At 42.7% G+C, this 18,945-nt stretch overlaps 1 protein-coding gene across 16 annotated transcripts in view; it reads left to right on the top strand.

The window, feature by feature from the left end:
• The window catches only part of kmt2cb (lysine (K)-specific methyltransferase 2Cb), an 86,725-nt gene that overhangs the window by 40,279 nt on the left and 27,501 nt on the right, over positions 1 to 18,945 (top strand). For 7 of the 16 annotated variants that reach the window (XM_050032977.1, XM_050032987.1, XM_050032980.1 and 4 more), the window contains exons 13-27: positions 1,265 to 1,342; positions 2,159 to 2,886; positions 4,300 to 4,422; positions 6,649 to 6,783; positions 7,160 to 7,264; positions 8,783 to 8,887; positions 9,003 to 9,184; positions 10,193 to 10,357; positions 10,463 to 10,569; positions 10,713 to 10,784; positions 10,913 to 11,125; positions 13,174 to 13,293; positions 13,577 to 13,702; positions 13,815 to 13,948; positions 15,559 to 15,751. In XM_050032977.1, the coding sequence (XP_049888934.1) occupies positions 1,265 to 1,342; positions 2,159 to 2,886; positions 4,300 to 4,422; positions 6,649 to 6,783; positions 7,160 to 7,264; positions 8,783 to 8,887; positions 9,003 to 9,184; positions 10,193 to 10,357; positions 10,463 to 10,569; positions 10,713 to 10,784; positions 10,913 to 11,125; positions 13,174 to 13,293; positions 13,577 to 13,702; positions 13,815 to 13,948; positions 15,559 to 15,751 (2,586 nt within the window). The remainder of the gene's footprint in view (positions 1 to 1,264; positions 1,343 to 2,158; positions 2,887 to 4,299; positions 4,423 to 6,648; positions 6,784 to 7,159; positions 7,265 to 8,782; positions 8,888 to 9,002; positions 9,185 to 10,192; positions 10,358 to 10,462; positions 10,570 to 10,712; positions 10,785 to 10,912; positions 11,126 to 13,173; positions 13,294 to 13,576; positions 13,703 to 13,814; positions 13,949 to 15,558; positions 15,752 to 18,945) is intronic. The other 9 variants (XM_050032979.1, XM_050032988.1, XM_050032976.1 and 6 more) reach the window with 5 other exon arrangements.

Raw genomic sequence — 18,945 nt, 5'->3', positions numbered from 1 at the left:
TAATGTAATTAAAGTCATTAACCAGAGCTGTTTATCACCTGCCAGGATTCTCCACCACTCAGGGTTTAACAGCAGGCTTACCGTGACTCAGCTGACAGATGCTGTTAGATCCATCCCGCGACTGCAAGTTATACCTGACTTAAGGCCTCTGCTGCATTAATCAAAGCCGTGTATTTATCTTCACCATCACCTCATTCACTGTAGGAGATATAGGAAGCAGGGTGTTAATATGAATGAGAATGTGTGTTCAGCTTGGTCAATAGTTGAAGGCTGGAGATGGTTGGAGGCCCATCTCCTAATTGACTTTCTGGCATCGGCACCGGATGAGCACCTGCAAGCTGCACAGTCATGAGCCCAGAGCACACAGACCCTGGGATGTTGGTTGTCATGGTTACTCCCTTCCCTGGCAGAGATGCTTAGCAGGTGCATGTGTGTGTCAGGATCAGTGTGACATGGGAACTTGTGGATTGAAATGGTGGGTGCCTCGTTAAGACTAGGCTATCTGTACGGTCAGAGGCTGTCTGGCAGAATATTGGCTCGATGTGTGGATGCCTGATAGCCAGGAATGACTAGTTCTATTCATGCCAGACTAGTCAAACGCATTGATGTCTTTAATACAAAACCAAATAGAGAGAGAGGAAAGGAGACTCTACAAACCCAAATGGAGAGAGAGGATAGGAGACACTAGATTTATACTAAAATAGCATATGAAGCGTATAAAGGCTTGCCTCATTGTCTTTTCATGCATTGTTACTTGAAAGCGAGTCCTTTTCAGTAACACATCCGTTTCAAGGCTAATGCAACATTAAATCTAAACAGTGAAAATAAAGTTACATCCATATATAATGTATAACCTTTTTTACTTAATATATATCAGTATAAGACCATATAGAATCCCCATTATTCATTTACTGTCTCAAGATAATTGGTGATCTGCAACGCAAGGTTTCAGTGGTTTTACTAAAGGGAGAAGAGTTTCCTCGTCTTTGGGATTCACGTCATTGTAAAGATTTGTTGGTTTTACCCTTAGATTTGAAATAATGTGTGGAAAGAATTGACGTAAACAGAAATAATTTTCTCTCAATCAATTTGACTGCCAGGCATCCAAGCCCAACATTTCCCTACAATCCACTTTCTTAATTCCCGTACCACTTTATATTAAGTGTCTTCACAACCTCTCCAGACTCTTAGTTCTCTCTATTAATGAACAAATATCAATTTCTGTGTCTATAATCTTTCTGATAATGAATCTTCTCTCTTTTAGAAGTCTCAGCGGGAGCAGATGTTGAGAAGCAGGTTACTGAACCTTCTGTCAACAAAATCCTAACGGAATTCAAACTAGGTTTGTACACACAATCTGATCTGCACTGTGGAACCTCTTATTGACTTGCATTTATTAACAGTGATTGCTATTGTAAAGTTTGTGTTAGTGTGAATAAACTGTGAGCACAACGACAGTTCAGATGCTGTTTAAATGTTTACAGGTAGTATTAGACAACGCCCATGACATGAAGTCTCCTCACAAAATCTGTCATTTCTTTAGCGATGTTGGTCTGTTAAAACCATGATTGTATTGGTGTACACCTCGGTCTCTCTTCATCTGTTAATGTGCATGATAAGGGCGTAAAGGTATATAAAATTCATGGTAAGGTATGTACCTTGGTTTTGGGGTCATGGTTCTGTACATTTTCGGTTCAGCAGGGAAAACAAGACACTTTTTTGTCTTTTAACTTTGAAAAATGTAAACGTTCAATGGTGCCACCTTGGCCGTAATTCTACTGTAAATGAAATAATTGGAGTGTTGCCACAGATATACCCGACATCAGTTGAACAGTGTCAGTATGCAGAGATTTAGAGATATATCATTGTCCATTTAGCTTGACTAATCCGGCCCATTGGGCGAAGCCAACTATAATGCTACAGCTGATAGATAGCAACTAGTTTGATGCCAGAATTTCTTTTCCGAGTGTGAGTAGTACACATAAACAGACCAATTTGACTGTTTGGGTCACAAGGCATACCGAGCTTTTGTTGTATACCAAACCCAACATCCAGTACTGAACGGATCAGATGAAGAAATACGTACCATTACCCCCCTAGTGTATGATGCAAAGCTGTACAAATACATTCCCTGACCACTGTGTATTTCCTTCTACAGAAACAAAACCAGCAGCAAGAGCCCAGCTTACATCTACAGAGAGTCCTGCGTCTCCAGCGACTCCCAGCCAAGAGTCGGAGTCCTTTCCAGCCCAGCTCTCCATGGAGGCACTACAGACACAGGATACAACATCACAGATCAAACCAGCAAAGACAGAGGCCTGCCCCGAGCAGGGCATGGCCAACCCCAGCACAAAGGATTTTAAGGCCATCATCTCAACCACCAAAGAACCAAGTACTGCATCAGTACCTTTCACGGACCAACCAATGGAAGTCTCACTACCCCAGCCTTCGAGTATGGATGTAGTCAGGGCTTCATTCCTGGAAACTGCTCCAGAAGAACTTAATAAGGAGAGGATTGAGGGTATTTTTCACAGGAACCTGGCAGAGACTGTTAAGCCCTCACCCTCTAGTACATCAGAGGAGATGTACACTACACCGGAGAGCAAGCCCAATCTGTCATTTCCCTGCCTGTCTTCAGAGGAGAAACCACTCAAGACATCCGTGGAAAGGCTGGCGGAAATGGTTTCCTCTCCTTGCCACTCCTCCCCTCTGGCCCGAGGGACATCTCCCAGAGAGCCACCCCAGACCCAAATCCTACCTTCACTGAGTGACCACAGCAGTGTCATACCCACCACCACCCTCATACCACTCACTCCGAAGATTGGAATGGGAAAGCCAGCCATCACCAAGAGGAAGTTTTCTCCTGGGAGGCCACGGGTGAAACAGGTAGGAACCTTGATATCATGTCACGGAAGACCAGTGATTGGTTTTGTGTCGGTGTCGGGCTCGTGGTGCTCAAATCTTATATACTCCTAAATGATGTGCGTGTGAGTGTCTTGTGGGGTCTGCTCTGTGATGGTGGATTAGGTTGCTTGGTGGTTGGTTGACGAAACTTATACTATTTAGATGTGTTTTTCAGATAGTTTTTAATTTGTTTCCTCAGTCAAGTAATACTTTGCAAGCATAGTAGGAGGACAATCTGGCAATTGATGCTCTCTTTTAATTCCCTGTGCCCTTTTCACATCTCTGTGCACCACATGACTAGTTAGACACAGTGTTTGTGCTGAGCTCAGTTGAAGTTTTAATTATTTCTAGTAGGAATTGTGCTTTTTTTAATGGCTAAAACACCTTTTCCTGAGAGACCTCTACATATTCCATCTCTCACTCATGTTCATCTCATGTCCACGTCACAAATATGTGCCACCTTATTGTGCCATTGAGAATGAGTGTTCATCAAGTCACACATTTCAGTGATCGTTACCATTACCATGTCCTGGTTATCTCCCTATGACTCCATCCACGTTGTGGGTCACTAGTGACTGTGAAAAAACTTTTAATCCCCTAATGTTAGTGCCCCAGTGTCGTTAAAACATATGGATTATAATGGAGACACTGAATGCAGACTGTCTCTGGCAAATAATAATGGGAATAGAATCACACCCATGGCTATAATATATTATGGATGATGCTTGTGAGGGGAAATTAATTTAGTTTGCAAAATGTATTTTTTCCCCCAGATATATCTCATCTCTTAAATAAACATTATATGGCTCAAACTAATTTGTTACACACGGCCCGGGGGGGATCTGTTCCAGAAATTTGAATGTTGCTCCTCTTTAGTCCAGCGCGCTTTTGTCTGATTGCACTCATGTGCTGCCATGCTGACGCAATTCCCCTTGTTTTGTCAACATGCCAAACATACACGGTTGTCATGACAAGCGATCGCAGGGCCTCTCTCCTGCTGTATGGTGCCATGATGCCCTGGCATATTATGCTGTGTGAAATGCAACTAACACAATTGTGCTCTCCAGTTGTGCTTTTACAAATTTTCTATCAGAAACTTGCCACTTAAACTCATATGCATGAAAAACTCTAAGGATTGGCTTTAACACAGACTGTAACCTAATAACTTACTCTGTTCATATTTGGCACATGAGATGCTTTCTAATACTGTAGCCCTGCATAGATGGGTTTGTACTGAGAAGTCCCCGACTGGCTACATTAGAAGCTCACTACATCTCTCTAACATCTTTCTTTGTATGTTTTGTTTCTTCGCTGGCTTTGTTTTTAAGTTGCTGCATTTTGTCGCCCTCCTCCCTCCCTCTCTCTCACTCTCTCACCCGCCCCCCCTTACCTTAGGGTGCATGGAGCCCCCATAGCAGTGTGAGCTCCCCCTTGTCCTGGTCGCCAGACCAGCCAGAGGGGTGGGACGTCCCAAAGACCAGGCAGTCCTCTGGCAGCCCCGGCTGGAGCATCAGAGTGGTAAATACTGTGGCTCACCAGAGACGGCAGGGCAGCAGCTGCCCTCCGTTAGCCCTCTGTTTACCCTCGTGACACACACTCCCCGAGTGTTCCTGAATGTCACTGTGATGTATATCGTAGCCTACGCAAACAATAATCACCTTACAGTGAGAAGAGGAGATTCATAGGCGAATGGCTCAGCTAATGTATGGAGCGGAACTGAAAGATATGGTTATATTAAAAATGGGCTTTGCTGTTGAATCGAGAGATCAAGGTTATGGTGTAATTAGTCTCCCACAGTATAAATATTTGGCTACATTTTTTTTACTAATGAATGAACGTGCCCCGTTTCCTCTTTGTCAGCCGTGCTCTGCTGCGCTCTCTTCTTTTCTGTCGTATTCAAAACTGCTCTCGTATTTATTTATATATTTTCTCTTCTTTGAGTCTGACTTTGTGAAAAGTCTGTGGCAGCTGGTTGCCATGGCGACAGTCATTACTCTTGGCAAGGCAAGGTGAGGGTTAATTTATGTGCTGTGGCTGGGGACCAGTCCAGGTTAAACACCACTGAACAGTGTGCCTGTCAGGAGGCACAGTGGATGGGAGAGACCTTGGTTTGGGATCAGTGTCAAATGTGGGGTAACTGGGAAGGGATTTTGGGGGTAGGAGCTGGAAGATTCAGTTAGACTTTAGTTTGACAGTCATGATTAGACGGAGGCCTCCTGTCGGAAATGTGCCAAAGGCACAATGGATCTCGCATTGCTAGAACAACAGCTCAGAGGCCTTTTCTCAACTCTTTCACTTGCTGGCTGTCTGTCAGAAATTGTAGTGCACCTCTTAAATAACAGTAATTTTCACCAACTATCAAAATGTCAGGTTGATTGACTTTTTTTTTCTTTTAGAGCGTTTGCAAGTTCATGTTAAAGATTTCTTTAAAAAATAAGATTTCTGATTTAATCTTTACCACCCCTTTTTTTTTTTTTTTTAATTACCAGGTCTAGAGCCATAGCAATGTCTCCATAAATACTTGAATGTATGAAGTAAATCACTGATCAAGCAGAATGTATTTGCAGCAGCAGCTTGCAGCCGTACAAGCAAAAACACCGCAGAATGACATTACCGCTCTAGGACTAGATGAACAATGCTCTTTTTGTCGCGAAGTCTCTAAGTTCAAGGATAAATACAGACCTAAAAGCTGAAAGTGGAAGTGGTGAAAGTTGTTTTTTTTTAAAGGGACAGTTTACCCCAAGATAAAAAAAAAAACATGTTTTTCTTCTTACCTGTAGCGCTGTTTATGAATCCAGATTGTTTTGGTGTGAGTTGTCAAGTGTTGGAGATATCGGCCGTAGAGGTGTCTTCCTTCTCTTGAATACAATGGAGCTAGATGGTACTCAGCTTATGGTGCTAAAAAAAAAACGCATTTGAAAAACTCAACATCATGTCTCCTTCCAGAAATCATGACCTGGTTATTCAAGATAATCCACAGCTCTTGTTTGGAGCAGTTTCATGTGGGAATTATTTTCTCTCTACCGAACCAAACGAATCATCACGCCAAAAAAAAACATGCATCTTCTCATGGACGAGAGGCTTGTGCTCCTGGAAGCGTGAGATGTAAACGTTAATGGCGTCCTCCTCGGCTGAGCTGTAACGTCAGCTAGCTCAGTGGTGCTAGGTGAGCTAGCGTAGATGCACACTCGCTTCTGCATGGTGTTACGGTCGGGGGGTGTAGTTTGGTAGAGAGAAAATAGTTCCTACATGAAACTGCTCACAGCAAGGCCTGTGGATTACATCGAGTAACTGGGTCATGATTTCTGGAAAGAGACTTTGCTGTTAAGGTTTTCAATTGCTTTTTTTTTTTTATATATATATAGCACTACAAGCCGAGTGCCATCTAGTTCCATTATATTGGATAGAAGGCAGACATCGCTATGGCCAATATCTCTAATACTCTGCATCTCACACCAATCTAGATTCGTAAGTAGCTCTACAGGTCAGAGGAAAAATATGTAGTTTTGATTTCTGTAGTAAACCGTGCCTTTAAATCTCTGTCTGTCCGCTTAGTAAACTATGACGCGAATGATTCAGTGTTGGCGGCAGAGAAACTGTTGGCAACAAGTGGAGCTTGCATCTGCCCATATCAGATTGTACGTCGGGGAGTGGTCATTGTCCCTGTGTTCCCCTACAGTGTGTCTGTGTCCATTCCTTCGCTGCCGCACTGCACATTGTCTGATTTTTGTCTGTCGTCCACAGGGTCGGGGCTCAGGCTTCCCTGGGAGGAGGAGGCCCAGAGGGGCTGGTCTGTCAGGTAGAGCTGGACGTGGGAGGGCCAGAGGCAAGAATGGAGCGAGTCCCAGCATAAACCCTGGGGTATGTGCCGTCAACTGGGTGAGATCTCGACATCTTTGGCAAATATTACACTCTATGCTAAGCAGTGTTTGTTTTCCCTCCAGCTGAAGACATGGATGATGTATTGTAAGCAGCATTAATGTTAATGACAAAGTAAACTGTTTGCTAGTTTCATTTTTATGGTAAAGACTGCACATTTCCTGAGGTTCATTTCCTCAAAACCTCTGAATGATGACTCAGCAGTGGTGAATAATAGAGCACTGGCTGACTGTAATTACTCTTCTATAGTATGTGTATCCTAAAGTGAGTCACTGTAACTCTTGTGATTGTGGATCTTGATTGATAACAAATGATAATAATGCTTATGTCATCACATGGTTTGTTTATGTCTTGTGCTTTCTTCCCTGATGTGCAGATCACCACAATAGAAACACCATACCCAGTCAAGGAGGAGGAGGAGAATGCCATGCATAACACAGTGGTTATATTCTCCAGCAATGACAGTTTCACGCTGAAACAGGTTATTGTTCATTTAATACTTTAGCGCGTTGCTGATGTATTTCATTTTGAATCCTCATCCGTGAATTTCTCCATTCATTTAGATGGCCTGAAATTAAATCTGTGCTTAAAGACCTCTCCCACTGGAGATCATTAATTCCTGTGGAGATACTGCCAACTGCCTGCAGGAAGTGCAGTCGATTATGTAACACGGGATCATATTGGAATTTTATTGTTTCTTACTTTCTGCCTTTTAGAGTTTTTGCACTGAATTTAATTCTGTAAACAATAACTGAGTGATAGCTGCTGTCTTATGAAGTTAGCAGTGTGGAATAGTAGTAAAATCCTGCCTTGTTTGAGAAATTATTCTAGGGATTTACCTGCCTGAGAATTATGTCAGTCGAATCGGATTTGGCTCTTCAGTTTGAATATGTGACTATGCGTTCCTTGTTTTCCATATGGAGTTTGAACTGGGTTCAGCGGGATGTTCAGGATGACAGCTGTGTTCACGTAATATAGTTAACAAGCCAAGTTAGCCCTCAGAGCTAATGTGTGCTAACTATGCTAGATTGGAAATGTGCAACATTATTTGCCGACACCAGATTAAACAAAAGCCAGAGACTGTATTTTATTAAGATGCTGTGAGCTGTAAATTCACTACTTCTAAGCAAAAGACAAAAGATGATGTTACCTCAGACTTTGACCAGGCAAAGACTTTCTTCCTCCGTGCAACTACCTTCGTCTCACTTAGACTTACCCTGAGTCTTGGTCTGCAACCGCCAGTACTGGAGAGCAGCGTGAGAGTGAGGAGCGCTCATTCTGGAGGCACCTTTTTGTCAAATTTGTCAAACATACAAAGTGGCTCCGACCAAGCCACGCAACACTATTCCAGCCAATCATCATATTGAACTCTGCACAGGATGGGGGAAAGGCCATGGATGTATAAAGGCAGCAGGAGCGGGAGGGACAGTAAACCAGGCACACAACATATTTGTTTGGGTGTTGTGCTCAAATATCAACAGTCACTAACTCATCCTCTAAAAGACCGTTCTGTCTTGCTCTCAGCAGTGAATGCACGCTGAAAAGGGCTCACTCAATCATCCTGGTCAAAAAAAGGTCTTTAAAGGCCAGAGTTTCCAAAAGTGCCGTGTTTTCTTTTTACGTTGCATTTCAATATGTGTTTTGCACAGCTATATTTAAGAAGGGAGGACAAGTGCACTGTTGGTTTTGACCGTGCAGGTTTAGGGTGCAGAAAGAATTTTGATTCCTTCGGTATTTATTTAGTTAATGACTGATACTTACAGCGCCAGTGACGTGGAATGAATATGCAGAACGTATTGATACCTGTGTGATTGGGTGGCAGTAAGCAACCTGAGTTAAAAGCAGTGGTGCAGTGTCTTTGTTTTGTTTTTTTCGACACACACATATTAACAGAAAAAGTAGGAATAACAAAAATGGGCCTCTGGCTGTAGAATGTCAGTGTCTGAGCTGAACTGCCTGAGTGAAATGGGGTAACTAATGATGTCTTATTCCCTCTCAGGACATGTGTGTGGTGTGTGGGAGTTTTGGCCTCGGTGCAGAGGGCCGGCTTTTGGCCTGTGCTCAGTGTGGCCAGTGCTACCATCCATTCTGTGTCGGCATAAAGGTACATCTGTTATTGAGCTTGTTCACCACGAACACACGATACCCGAGCACATAGTAGAAATACCATCCTATCATACACAGGCCTATATATAAATGTCTCATTGGTACTTCCACAGATCACAAAGGTGGTGCTGAGTAAAGGCTGGCGTTGTTTGGAGTGTACAGTGTGCGAGGCCTGTGGCCAGGCCACAGATCCTGGCCGCTTGCTGCTGTGTGACGACTGTGACATCAGCTATCACACCTACTGTCTGGACCCTCCTCTGCAGAATGTGCCCAAGGACAGCTGGAAGTGCAAATGGTGAGTGCATTTATGATCATCGCTGCCAAATTTGCTCCACACAGGCATTATTTAAATGTATATGACACAGGCCCCTCTTCCCTTTACTGCTTGTATGTGACGTTACATTGCATATTGCTGTTGTAGGAACTTTACCTTTGTTGTAATCAATTCCGATACTCAAACAAGCTAACTAAGCTAACCGCTGGCACCTGCCTGTCCAACAGAAAACAGGCCAACTCTGCGTAGCTCTTCATCTCCGTCCTCTCTGTCAGTGCTTGCCAGCAAAAGTGAAAGCCAACCCCAGATTCACTCTTGCTTTGGAACAAGCTTTGTCCCTTTGGCATGTCGCCTTGCTTTATTTGCTTTTTTTTTTGGCGCTTTGTGCGTGATTTTCATAGCTTCCCCTTTAATGCATACTGCCTATGTGCCTATGGTCTGGCACCTGGTCGCTACCGTTTATAAAGTCCCAACCTCACCTGCACACATTATTGGCTGGGGACTACACACCCAGGAATGTAGAAATAGTAAAACATGGATAGTAAAATATATAGCATGCATAGGAAAATAAGGAAACATGGGCAGTGCGCATTGTTTTGTAAGAAAATGCTGCATAGTATACCTTTAAATTAGAATTTAATTTGTGTTAGGAAACAATAGAAGAACACCAAACAACAGTGTTCAATATGTACTCAGTAAGTAACTCAGGCAATTTACCACATTCCACCTCCTCTGGTTATTAAATATTTCTCTCTTCTTACTCAATTTGAAGATCAGTTTTTAAAAAGATCTGTACTTTTTCAGCTATAGAAAGGCAGGTAAAGTGAATGTCTTGAATATATTTATGTAGAGGTGTAAGAGTGAATTAAGGATTGCTTTTAAAACGTTCACACAAACAGCAAAGAATTTCATACTTGCAGGCTGTGGGCAGTGAAGGGAGTCGGCAGGAGTTTTGCAGCACAGTTAATCTGCATTATCCTCTTTGAAGTAACCTGGGTAGAATGACCTCTGTCCTCCTGTCTCCTGCAGGTGTGTGTCCTGTACCCAGTGTGGCGCCACTACCCCAGGCCTAAGGTGTGAGTGGCAGAATAATTACACCCAGTGTGCCCCCTGTGCCAGCCTTGCAACGTGCCCCATCTGCCTGGTGGACTACAGTGAAGGCACCGTAATTGTGCAGTGCCGCCAATGTGACAGGTGTGCAATGTTTCTACAAAACCTGTCAGCTCAGGAGAACTGGTCTCTATTCATTTTTATTTTTTTAACATAATTGGCTCTTATCTAAACGTCCTCTTTCCACAGATGGTTCCATGCGTCTTGCCAGGGTCTCCATTCAGATGAAGATGTAGAAAAAGCAGCCGACAGCAGCTTCGACTGCACAATGTGCCGAGCTTTCAAGACCACTAAAGGTGAGAGTGCAGCGATTCCTCTAAATGCGGTTTGAGTGTGCGCATGATCAGCTGTACAGTGAATAGACTCAACTATTGGCATTTAATCCTCCTGTTTCTGCTGTTTGTTTTTAATGGCTTTTGTGCGTCCTGTGCTGCTACAGTTGTGACCAAGGCCAGAGACTCTATTGAGCCAGTAGTTATGACGCAGATTGTCACAAAGGCTAAAGACATGGGTAAGCTCAGAGCTGCAAAATCAGTGGATTATAAACTAGCAACATGAAAAAATGTTTCTCTCGACAAGACGTTATTTGACTTAAATTCATATAGTGTGTGCTCATTCTAGCCGTAATTGTTTTTCCAGATCTGTCGAGGACCTACACCCAGGATGGTGTTTGTTTGACAGAGTCAGGGCTCTGCCAGCTCCAGAGCTTGTCTGCGACAGCGTCACGGCGCAGGAAACCCAAGCCAAAGCTGAAGCTGAAGATCATTAATCAGAACAGTGTGGCAGTGCTTCAGGCTCCTGTAGACCACCTCACAGAGCTCTCTCGTGATGAAGACATGGAGGACAACAGAGGTACTTGTCTCTTCTCGCACAAGCTTCTTCTTTCATCTCAGACTGCCTATTAGAGGCCTGCAGTGCAGTTGTGTGTGTGTGTGTGTGTGTGTGTGTGTGTGTGTTGTGTGTTTTCTCCCAGTTTGAGTTTTAATGTTTTTCACCATTACACAGCTGCACAATTCAAACTAGGCCGCATGATATTGGAAAAAACGGACTTTGCACTGTTTACTTGTTCTGTGATATATAAATTGCGATAGAAAAATACAGAAATATTCATCAGATGACTTGAATAGCTCTGTTTGGAAAGAATTTGATATTTTAGAATTATTTGGGTGATTTTGTGTGGGAGTGCATCTGCATAGAAAATTAAAAAAAAAAGAATTTTAAAAAGCTGGAAAAAAAACCCTTTTATTCCGAAACCTTTTTTTGAGCGTGAAGCATCTTCTGAATGGATTTTAGAGGGTGAAATTTGGTAGTTTAATACACTGAATGACTCACCATGACTCCATTGTGTTCATAGAATTTTATACTCTTCTTTCAGTCCTGGCTCAAGTCAGTGATAATAATATTATTAATACATGTAGCTTAAGCTAAAATAAGGGGGCTCCCATATGTTCCTCCCATCCTGTTCCTTGCTCATTCTGAGGTTGTGCCTGGTTTAGTTATTTGTCGAACAGACTTATCTTGTAAATTTACGCTGGTGTTAACATTGACTTTTTAGCTTTGCGGCACTGGGAGACCTTTGGTTTCTTTAGGTTAACTCGGTTCGCTTTAACCTGCCTTGTAGCCGGTAACTAGCTTTTACAGTCTGGCAACTTTGGGCTAAAGAATGGTAGGGAGATGTTGTGATAATGTTGCATTAAACAGGTGCTTTATTTCTTCCTCAAATCACGGCCCTTTTCACACTTGCACTGGAAACTGAGTGAATCTAGACTCTCTGTGGACTGCTGTAGCTTCAGAGAGGCATGCGCTTCGCTGTGTCTGCGACACTTGCGGTACTTTCCTACTCACACACGCGTGAATGAGAGCCTCCTTTACTGTAACAAACACCGCCAAATATCATCACATACACACGTAACCTGTCTTTAAAGGGGAAGGTTTGGCCGGTAACATTAGTCATGGTAAATTCGAACCATGCAAGTTTTCCTTTCTTTATCAAGCAGCAATAAATAAAGCAGGAATTAATTAGTCTTACTTGATATCGCACGTCCTGTGATGTGACTTTTTAGGTCGAATACACTGTGATGTTGATGCTGAATGAATATCTTGTGCAGGCCTAGTTCACACTCAGAATTACTGAGGCTGAGCCAATTGTGATATGTTTGACAGTTTGCTCGGCATTAACAGTGTAGCCTGCATCATAAATTAATTTTAATGGCCCCCTGCAATATTTTGTGTACTGTCCTGTTTTGTTATGTTTAATATCTATGGAGATAGAAGTGTGGACGTGTTACAGTGGGAAGTGTTGGACAGGATGGATAGACAGTTTTACAGAGCATGGATAAAATGCTGAAGAGTGAAATGCAAATTTGCTCACTAGAGTAGGCTTGCTGACATTTTCTGTCAGTTTGAATATCATTAGCTGAAGCTGCTATTTATACTTATTTTGCTGTGCTTTACGAATATAATGGTTGTTGTTTTAGTTTTTAAGCTCTGCAGTGTGTTTGAATGAATAAAGTATCAGAAATGGGTCCTGCATCATAGAATCAATACTGATTAAATAAAAAGAGAGCCATGATCAGCCCTAGTATGAGTCAGATTATCGGCCTGGGATACCCCTAATTAGGAGAAACAACATTAGTGTATTCCTTATTTACCCAAATACAATTCTTTCTCCAAGTCAGAGTTGCATTTACAAAAAATAAAAGTGTGTGAAGAAGAAAAAGGTCTCACTGGAATTGAAGGTCCTCAGTAATGGAACTGGTGAACTTAATTTCAATCAGGCTAATGTCCTGCCACTGAGTGCGGTTCAGATAGAATTGACCCTGGCGCTGTTGAGGGGCCTGGCTGGGGTGTTCTCTGCCGCAGGGCTGTCACTCATCATCAGTGCTCTCTCCCTCTTGCAGAGGCGGAGCTCCTAGATTGTGAGGCGAAGTCTGACTCGAGCCTGGAGCGAGAGCCAGCAGAAGATGACTCCAAGGGGGCGGACGGCGGCAAGAAGAGGAAGAGGAAACCGTACCGGCCGGGTAGGGCACCTGATTGAAGGAGACAGCTCCTCTGAAGCATAAAATGGTGCAGTACAGGCTCGACGTTGTAGCTGTAGCAAAGCACTGCCATCTCAGGGCCTCTGATGTACACAGGGCTCTATCTAGTGTTTCTGAGCCTTCATGCTGGACATTTAATAGAACCATACAATCAAGCTCAATATATCTCACCTCACATCACCTCCACGATTGTGTGGAAACATTGTTCTTTTGTGGGCATTTGTGTTGATTAATTGCTAATGAATTAATAACCTCTCCTTTGAAGGCATTGGTGGGTTCATGGTCCGGCAGAGGAGCCGTCCAGGTCAAGGTCCAGGCAAAGCCAAACGATCCCTCTGCAGAAAGGATTCCACTGGCTCTGTGTCAGAGAATCCCTTTGGAAAAGAGGAGGGTCTGTACACCAATAATACATACAATATACATAATAATACACTCACATTTGTAAAACAATAGATTGTCCCCTGATCTGCTGATTTATGTTTTTCTCATTTTTCTCTTTGTAGCAGGATGGACGGAGGCTCTGCCTGACACTCCTGTGGATGAGACGCCCCCTGGACCAGAGGTCCCAGAGAAAATAAAGAAACGCTACCGAAAGAAGAAGACAAAACTGGAGGAGGCTTTTCCCGCCTACCTGCAGGTCAGTCACCTTTGATAGCACACTCTTACTGTTTGAATTATACACTTACATTGTGTATAAACAGGAAGGGCTATTTGCTTCAGCTTATGACCACTGTCCTGGAGGAACTCTATGATCGCTGTGTTCAAAAAGTAACTGATTTAATGAGGAATTTTTTTTCAACTTTGTAAAGGAATATCTACAAATAACTAGCTTTTGTAATATTAACTTTTTATTAATATTATTCAGCTCATTCAGCCAGCACAGGCATCATGTTTTGTGTATGGCATTATTGATTGCCCCATTGTCACCCTGTGAGATTGCCAATACCCGCTATAATAATGATAATTATAACAACAACAACAATTATTATAATTATAAGACGCAAAATAATAGAGGTAATGAACGATTTTAACCACTGAGAACTGACTGCTAAAGTCAACAACATAATAGCCATAACAGTGGTTATTAAGTCAAAATTTAAAAAAGAAAGAAATAAAGATGATCAGATTGTGTTGTCTGGGTTTTTTTGCAAATGCCATGCAGCTATCGCTCTCTCTCTCTCCTCTGTTCCATTCAGAATCAGGGACTACACTGTCAGCTGGTCAGGGAGTCTGTGTGTATGTAATAATAATAATTATTATAATATTGATTTTATACATTAGCGGAAAGACGAGCCAAATATCATCTAGGCATTGGCTGTTGGCAGTCTCTCTGACCATTGTCAATTCCCCGGGATCACAGCCTATCGACACAACCAATAAGACACATTTTTGATGAGGAAAAAATAATACTTAAAACAGGTTATTCCAGCAGTTGATTTTTGTGATCTGTTTTTGTTTTATTGCTGTGCTAGCCTCCTGTTCATATGCACAGATTCAGGTCTTGTCATGCCGTATCTTCATAAAATGCCTTTTATCTCACCCTTGGGAAGGTTGGGGAATCCAAAGTACATTGCCTGGAAACCACTTACAGAACCTTGGTGCACGGTGCCCCCTCTGTGAGCTTTTTTGAAAGAGGAACAGCCTAAAGGAACTCACTGTAGAGGATACCCGTCTCTGATCATGCTCTTTAAATGGCTCCTGTCTGGGCTGCGAATTGACACACAAAAGCTTAACTGGAGATGACTTCAAGGCTCCTTGTCTCTAGCCAGTATCTCAGTGTCACCTTTTGTTGCCCAAAACATAGATATGTGATGTGCATTAAGACACCGGCAGCTGTCAGTGCTACTCTTTATCCCACCACAGTCTGGGGATGCCCAGTCCAACCTGAAGGTCCAACACAGTGAAGCACATTTCATTAATTATTGAAATAGCAACACGTTGGGCTTTTAATGTCTCGGTGCTGCAGGGAGCTGCAGCTACATGTCTTTGAGGATAGTAGATGACTTGTGGGTATAAGTGGTTTGGGGGTGGTAGGTGCTGACAAAAGTGAGGTCAGCGGCAACATGACTGTTAGTTTCAGGGCTTCTCTGTTTCACGTCGGTCAGTTCTCATGGGCCCTCAATGTGTACTGGATAATATCCATGTGACATGGTGATGTGTTTCCCAAGAACGCTGTCAAGAAAGGTAAACTGACAGTCCTTGTGTCAACACAGAGACTTGACCGGTGCTTTGTGTTGTCATGTTCAGGAGGCATTCTTTGGAAAGGACCTACTGGACAAAAGCAAGCAGAGCAGGCAGCAGGGGGTCGAATCAGGCTTACTGGAAGAAGGGCAAAGCCATGTGGAGAGGAAGCACCCAACTACCAGCTTCCTGGACCCTTCATCAGACCCTCTCCTCAGCGCCTCGGCAACATCCCTCCCCACCAGACCATCAGCAGCACGTACGTATACACATTACTTCACTTCTCCAGGACGAGGAATGTAATAATTCATTGATTCAAAGTGTTGGACTAAACTGAGAACGGCTAAAATTAAACCTGGAAAGGAATTAATGGAGGTATTGGAAAAGCCTGACAAAACAGGGGTATCTTTTATTTTTATTTTGGCATCTCGCATAACAATGTCTTTTATTCCGTGCATTTCTCCCTCCCTGTCCCTGCAAGTAACATCACCCAATGAGAGCATTAACCCTTTTCACACAGGAGTAAATGGGTATAATAGCGGTCCGCTGAGCGCACATCCACACAACATTTCACCCTATTATACAAAAAAAGTCTCAAATGTGGATCTCTGGATATTAGTGTTCACAGACTCATTTATGTAACTGCAGCTCCTTTTATTTTACATCTACACTAAAGAATTACACAGAATTCCACTTCTCAGATACCACATAAAGTTTCAGTTTCTGTTCACTCTGCAAGCTCGCTCTGTCTCGCCTGCCCACTCACTTTATGTCTTTCGCTCTCTCGACCTTTCTCTCAATTTTACATGAAATGACATGTGCCCCTTGTGCTGACCTGAGTGACATTAGTTGTGCAATGTTGTTCAGCCAGAAAAAAAAGCCACGTGCCTCAAACAGAATAGTAACAGTGGTTGTTTTAGGCTGATTTCAAACTGAAAAGGTAACATGTTGTGTTTGCCAGCACTTTCAAGCTGTCCAAGGATTGAAGTAGACATTTGTGTTTAACAGTGGTTGGACATGTTCATTATGTTGCCGAACATAGTTGTGAACTGTTATAGTATACTTAGTGAAACCCCTCTTCAACAAGAACTCACAGCCTCATCCACACTACTTGTCACCGTTTTAACATCAGCTGGCAGAGATTCCACATCATACCTGCCGCCTGCACTCATTCAAGCGTTTCTCCAGATTTGGCACGGCGTATTATGCAGCACACCAACATGGCCAAATGGAGCACAGCCACCACCAAGAGAGTGTTTGTCAACACACAGCTAACTAACATCTAAACACAGTCAAAATCTATCACTGAAACTGATGTGTACTGTATATAAACTGTAGAAAACCAGTATACTAGTAGCTAAGCTGATTGTCTTAATGTTTGAGTGTTTCATATTGCAAGGTATTGCATCCAATAGCTGGTCCCATTTCTGGGCCCAGGTTGCCAAAGTATCCAGAGTTGTTAAACTCAGTCCAACACATCTCTTAGAAAAATCTTTTGCCTCCTCTTATTTTTTGGCAAAGAGAGTGAAATTATGAAAAAAACAACCTCTACACACCTGAATGTGTGACAGCATAAAACTCAGAGCTGGTACTCGCTAGTTTATGTTTAGTTCTTGAAATAACCCAGTACCAAGTTGTATGGAAACTTCTCCAATCTAATAATCCCTGCACTCACGGACTATGGATGTTCCTGGCGACTAATTTCCCTGTCAACTTAACGAAAAATTTTAATTAAGACTAGTCGGAAAAAGGAAAAGACTCAGAAAACAGTCAAAATTTAGCACAATTTATTGTTAAGTATTTGAAACATTGTCCCTTTGACGTCTTTAATCACAATCTTCAACAACCACGTCGGATTTTAAAGGCCGCTGAAGTACGAGGCACTTTGCGCTGTGCACTATGAATGTGAACACGACGGCAGCTCAGTCAAAAGTTAAACACTAAAATAACATCTAAAAGTCCAGGACCTGGACTGCACCAAATCCCTGCAAACATTCCTTTGCTGCCATCTCTGGAACTGCTCTCCTCCAACGAAACGGTCAGTAGAACATCTGCTCGATTACCACGATCCAAGCAGTAGTGTCTAACATCCATCCATCCACTGAGCCATCAAACAGTCCCAACAAACTCACATCAATACTGAAACAGCTCGACTCTGTTGTTAAACCCTTACTGTTAATCTAACTGTTAGGTAACGTTAGCTACGTGATGCTAACAGTAAAACCTGTCTCACATCAACAGTCTACGGCGCAGAGCTCCCACATTAGCAGCAGCAGCTACAACCTGAACAGTCTTGCATGTGCCGAAGTCGAGTGCGGTGTATTGACAGTTGGCAGTTCAGCATGCTGCCGAAATGCCACTTAAATGTATGAAAGTATGGCTGTACTACATGCTACTCCATTCACATGATGGGTATCGATTGCAGTATTCTACTGGTATCACTTTAAGGGTACTGAAATTCGATCTGATATCGTGATTGTTTTAAAGTTACACCCAGCCCTAGAACAACTATTATTAGCAGACCAATTTACGAAATGTTTCATGTAGCTAAGAAGCAACATTTTTGGCCTTAAATATTTAAGTATTCAAACAGATCGTTAAGTAGAGTTGACGAGTTTTAGAGATACAGAGAGAGACACCAATACATATCCAGTAACGTGGTTAAAAAGAAAGATGGGTATCATGAGTGGTACTACTGGTTATTGTCAGATGAAGATGATGTGCTGCAGTGTGAAAGAGTGAGAAATGGCAAAGAAACCATCAGTTTTAACAGTGTAAAGAAATGAAACTGTAACCTTGACGACTGTGACCTTCAGACTACAAGAGGCAAATTCTTTAGGGACTGTTGCACTGAACCGACTGCACCGAGCTTCGAGCCTGGATGAGGAGCATTTTGCAACAACTTCATTAAATGAATCCATAATGTGAAGATAGAGAACAGTGTTCTCCAACTCCAGTATGGTTTAGCATGCTGATGTGCTGGTGTTACAGTTTACATCTGTAGGAGTCATTCTCTGACAGTCACTTTCATCAGTTAGAGGGAGATACATTTGGTGTAGTACATGTTGAGTCACTGTAAAGTAGTGCTGCACGATTTGGTAAAAATGTGCGATTGCGATTATGGTGGACAATATCGCGATTTGCGATTGCGATTACAATATAATTACAATAAAATGTAATAAATAAATGGTATCATGAGTCTTTTTGCTCGGTTCAGTGTTTCCCCTACATTATATCAGGGGGGCACTGACCTTACCTGACATAGTTATTGTTATGGACAGACAGTGTGTCAATGACCATCAACAGACTGCGCACAGTCAAACACGCTGCTCACACAGCAGCGCAGCACGGAACTGTACACACAGCGGAGCGAGCATATGTTGCGTTCAGGCGTTGTCACGTAAATGACAAATTCCAGCGCCATAGCACAACACAGCAGCATGTCAAGTGGGC

This window comes from Epinephelus moara, chromosome 21 (genome assembly GCF_006386435.1).
Source record: "Epinephelus moara isolate mb chromosome 21, YSFRI_EMoa_1.0, whole genome shotgun sequence".
Taxonomy (NCBI): domain Eukaryota; kingdom Metazoa; phylum Chordata; class Actinopteri; order Perciformes; family Serranidae; genus Epinephelus; species Epinephelus moara.
This window is presented reverse-complemented; position numbering and strand designations above follow the sequence as displayed.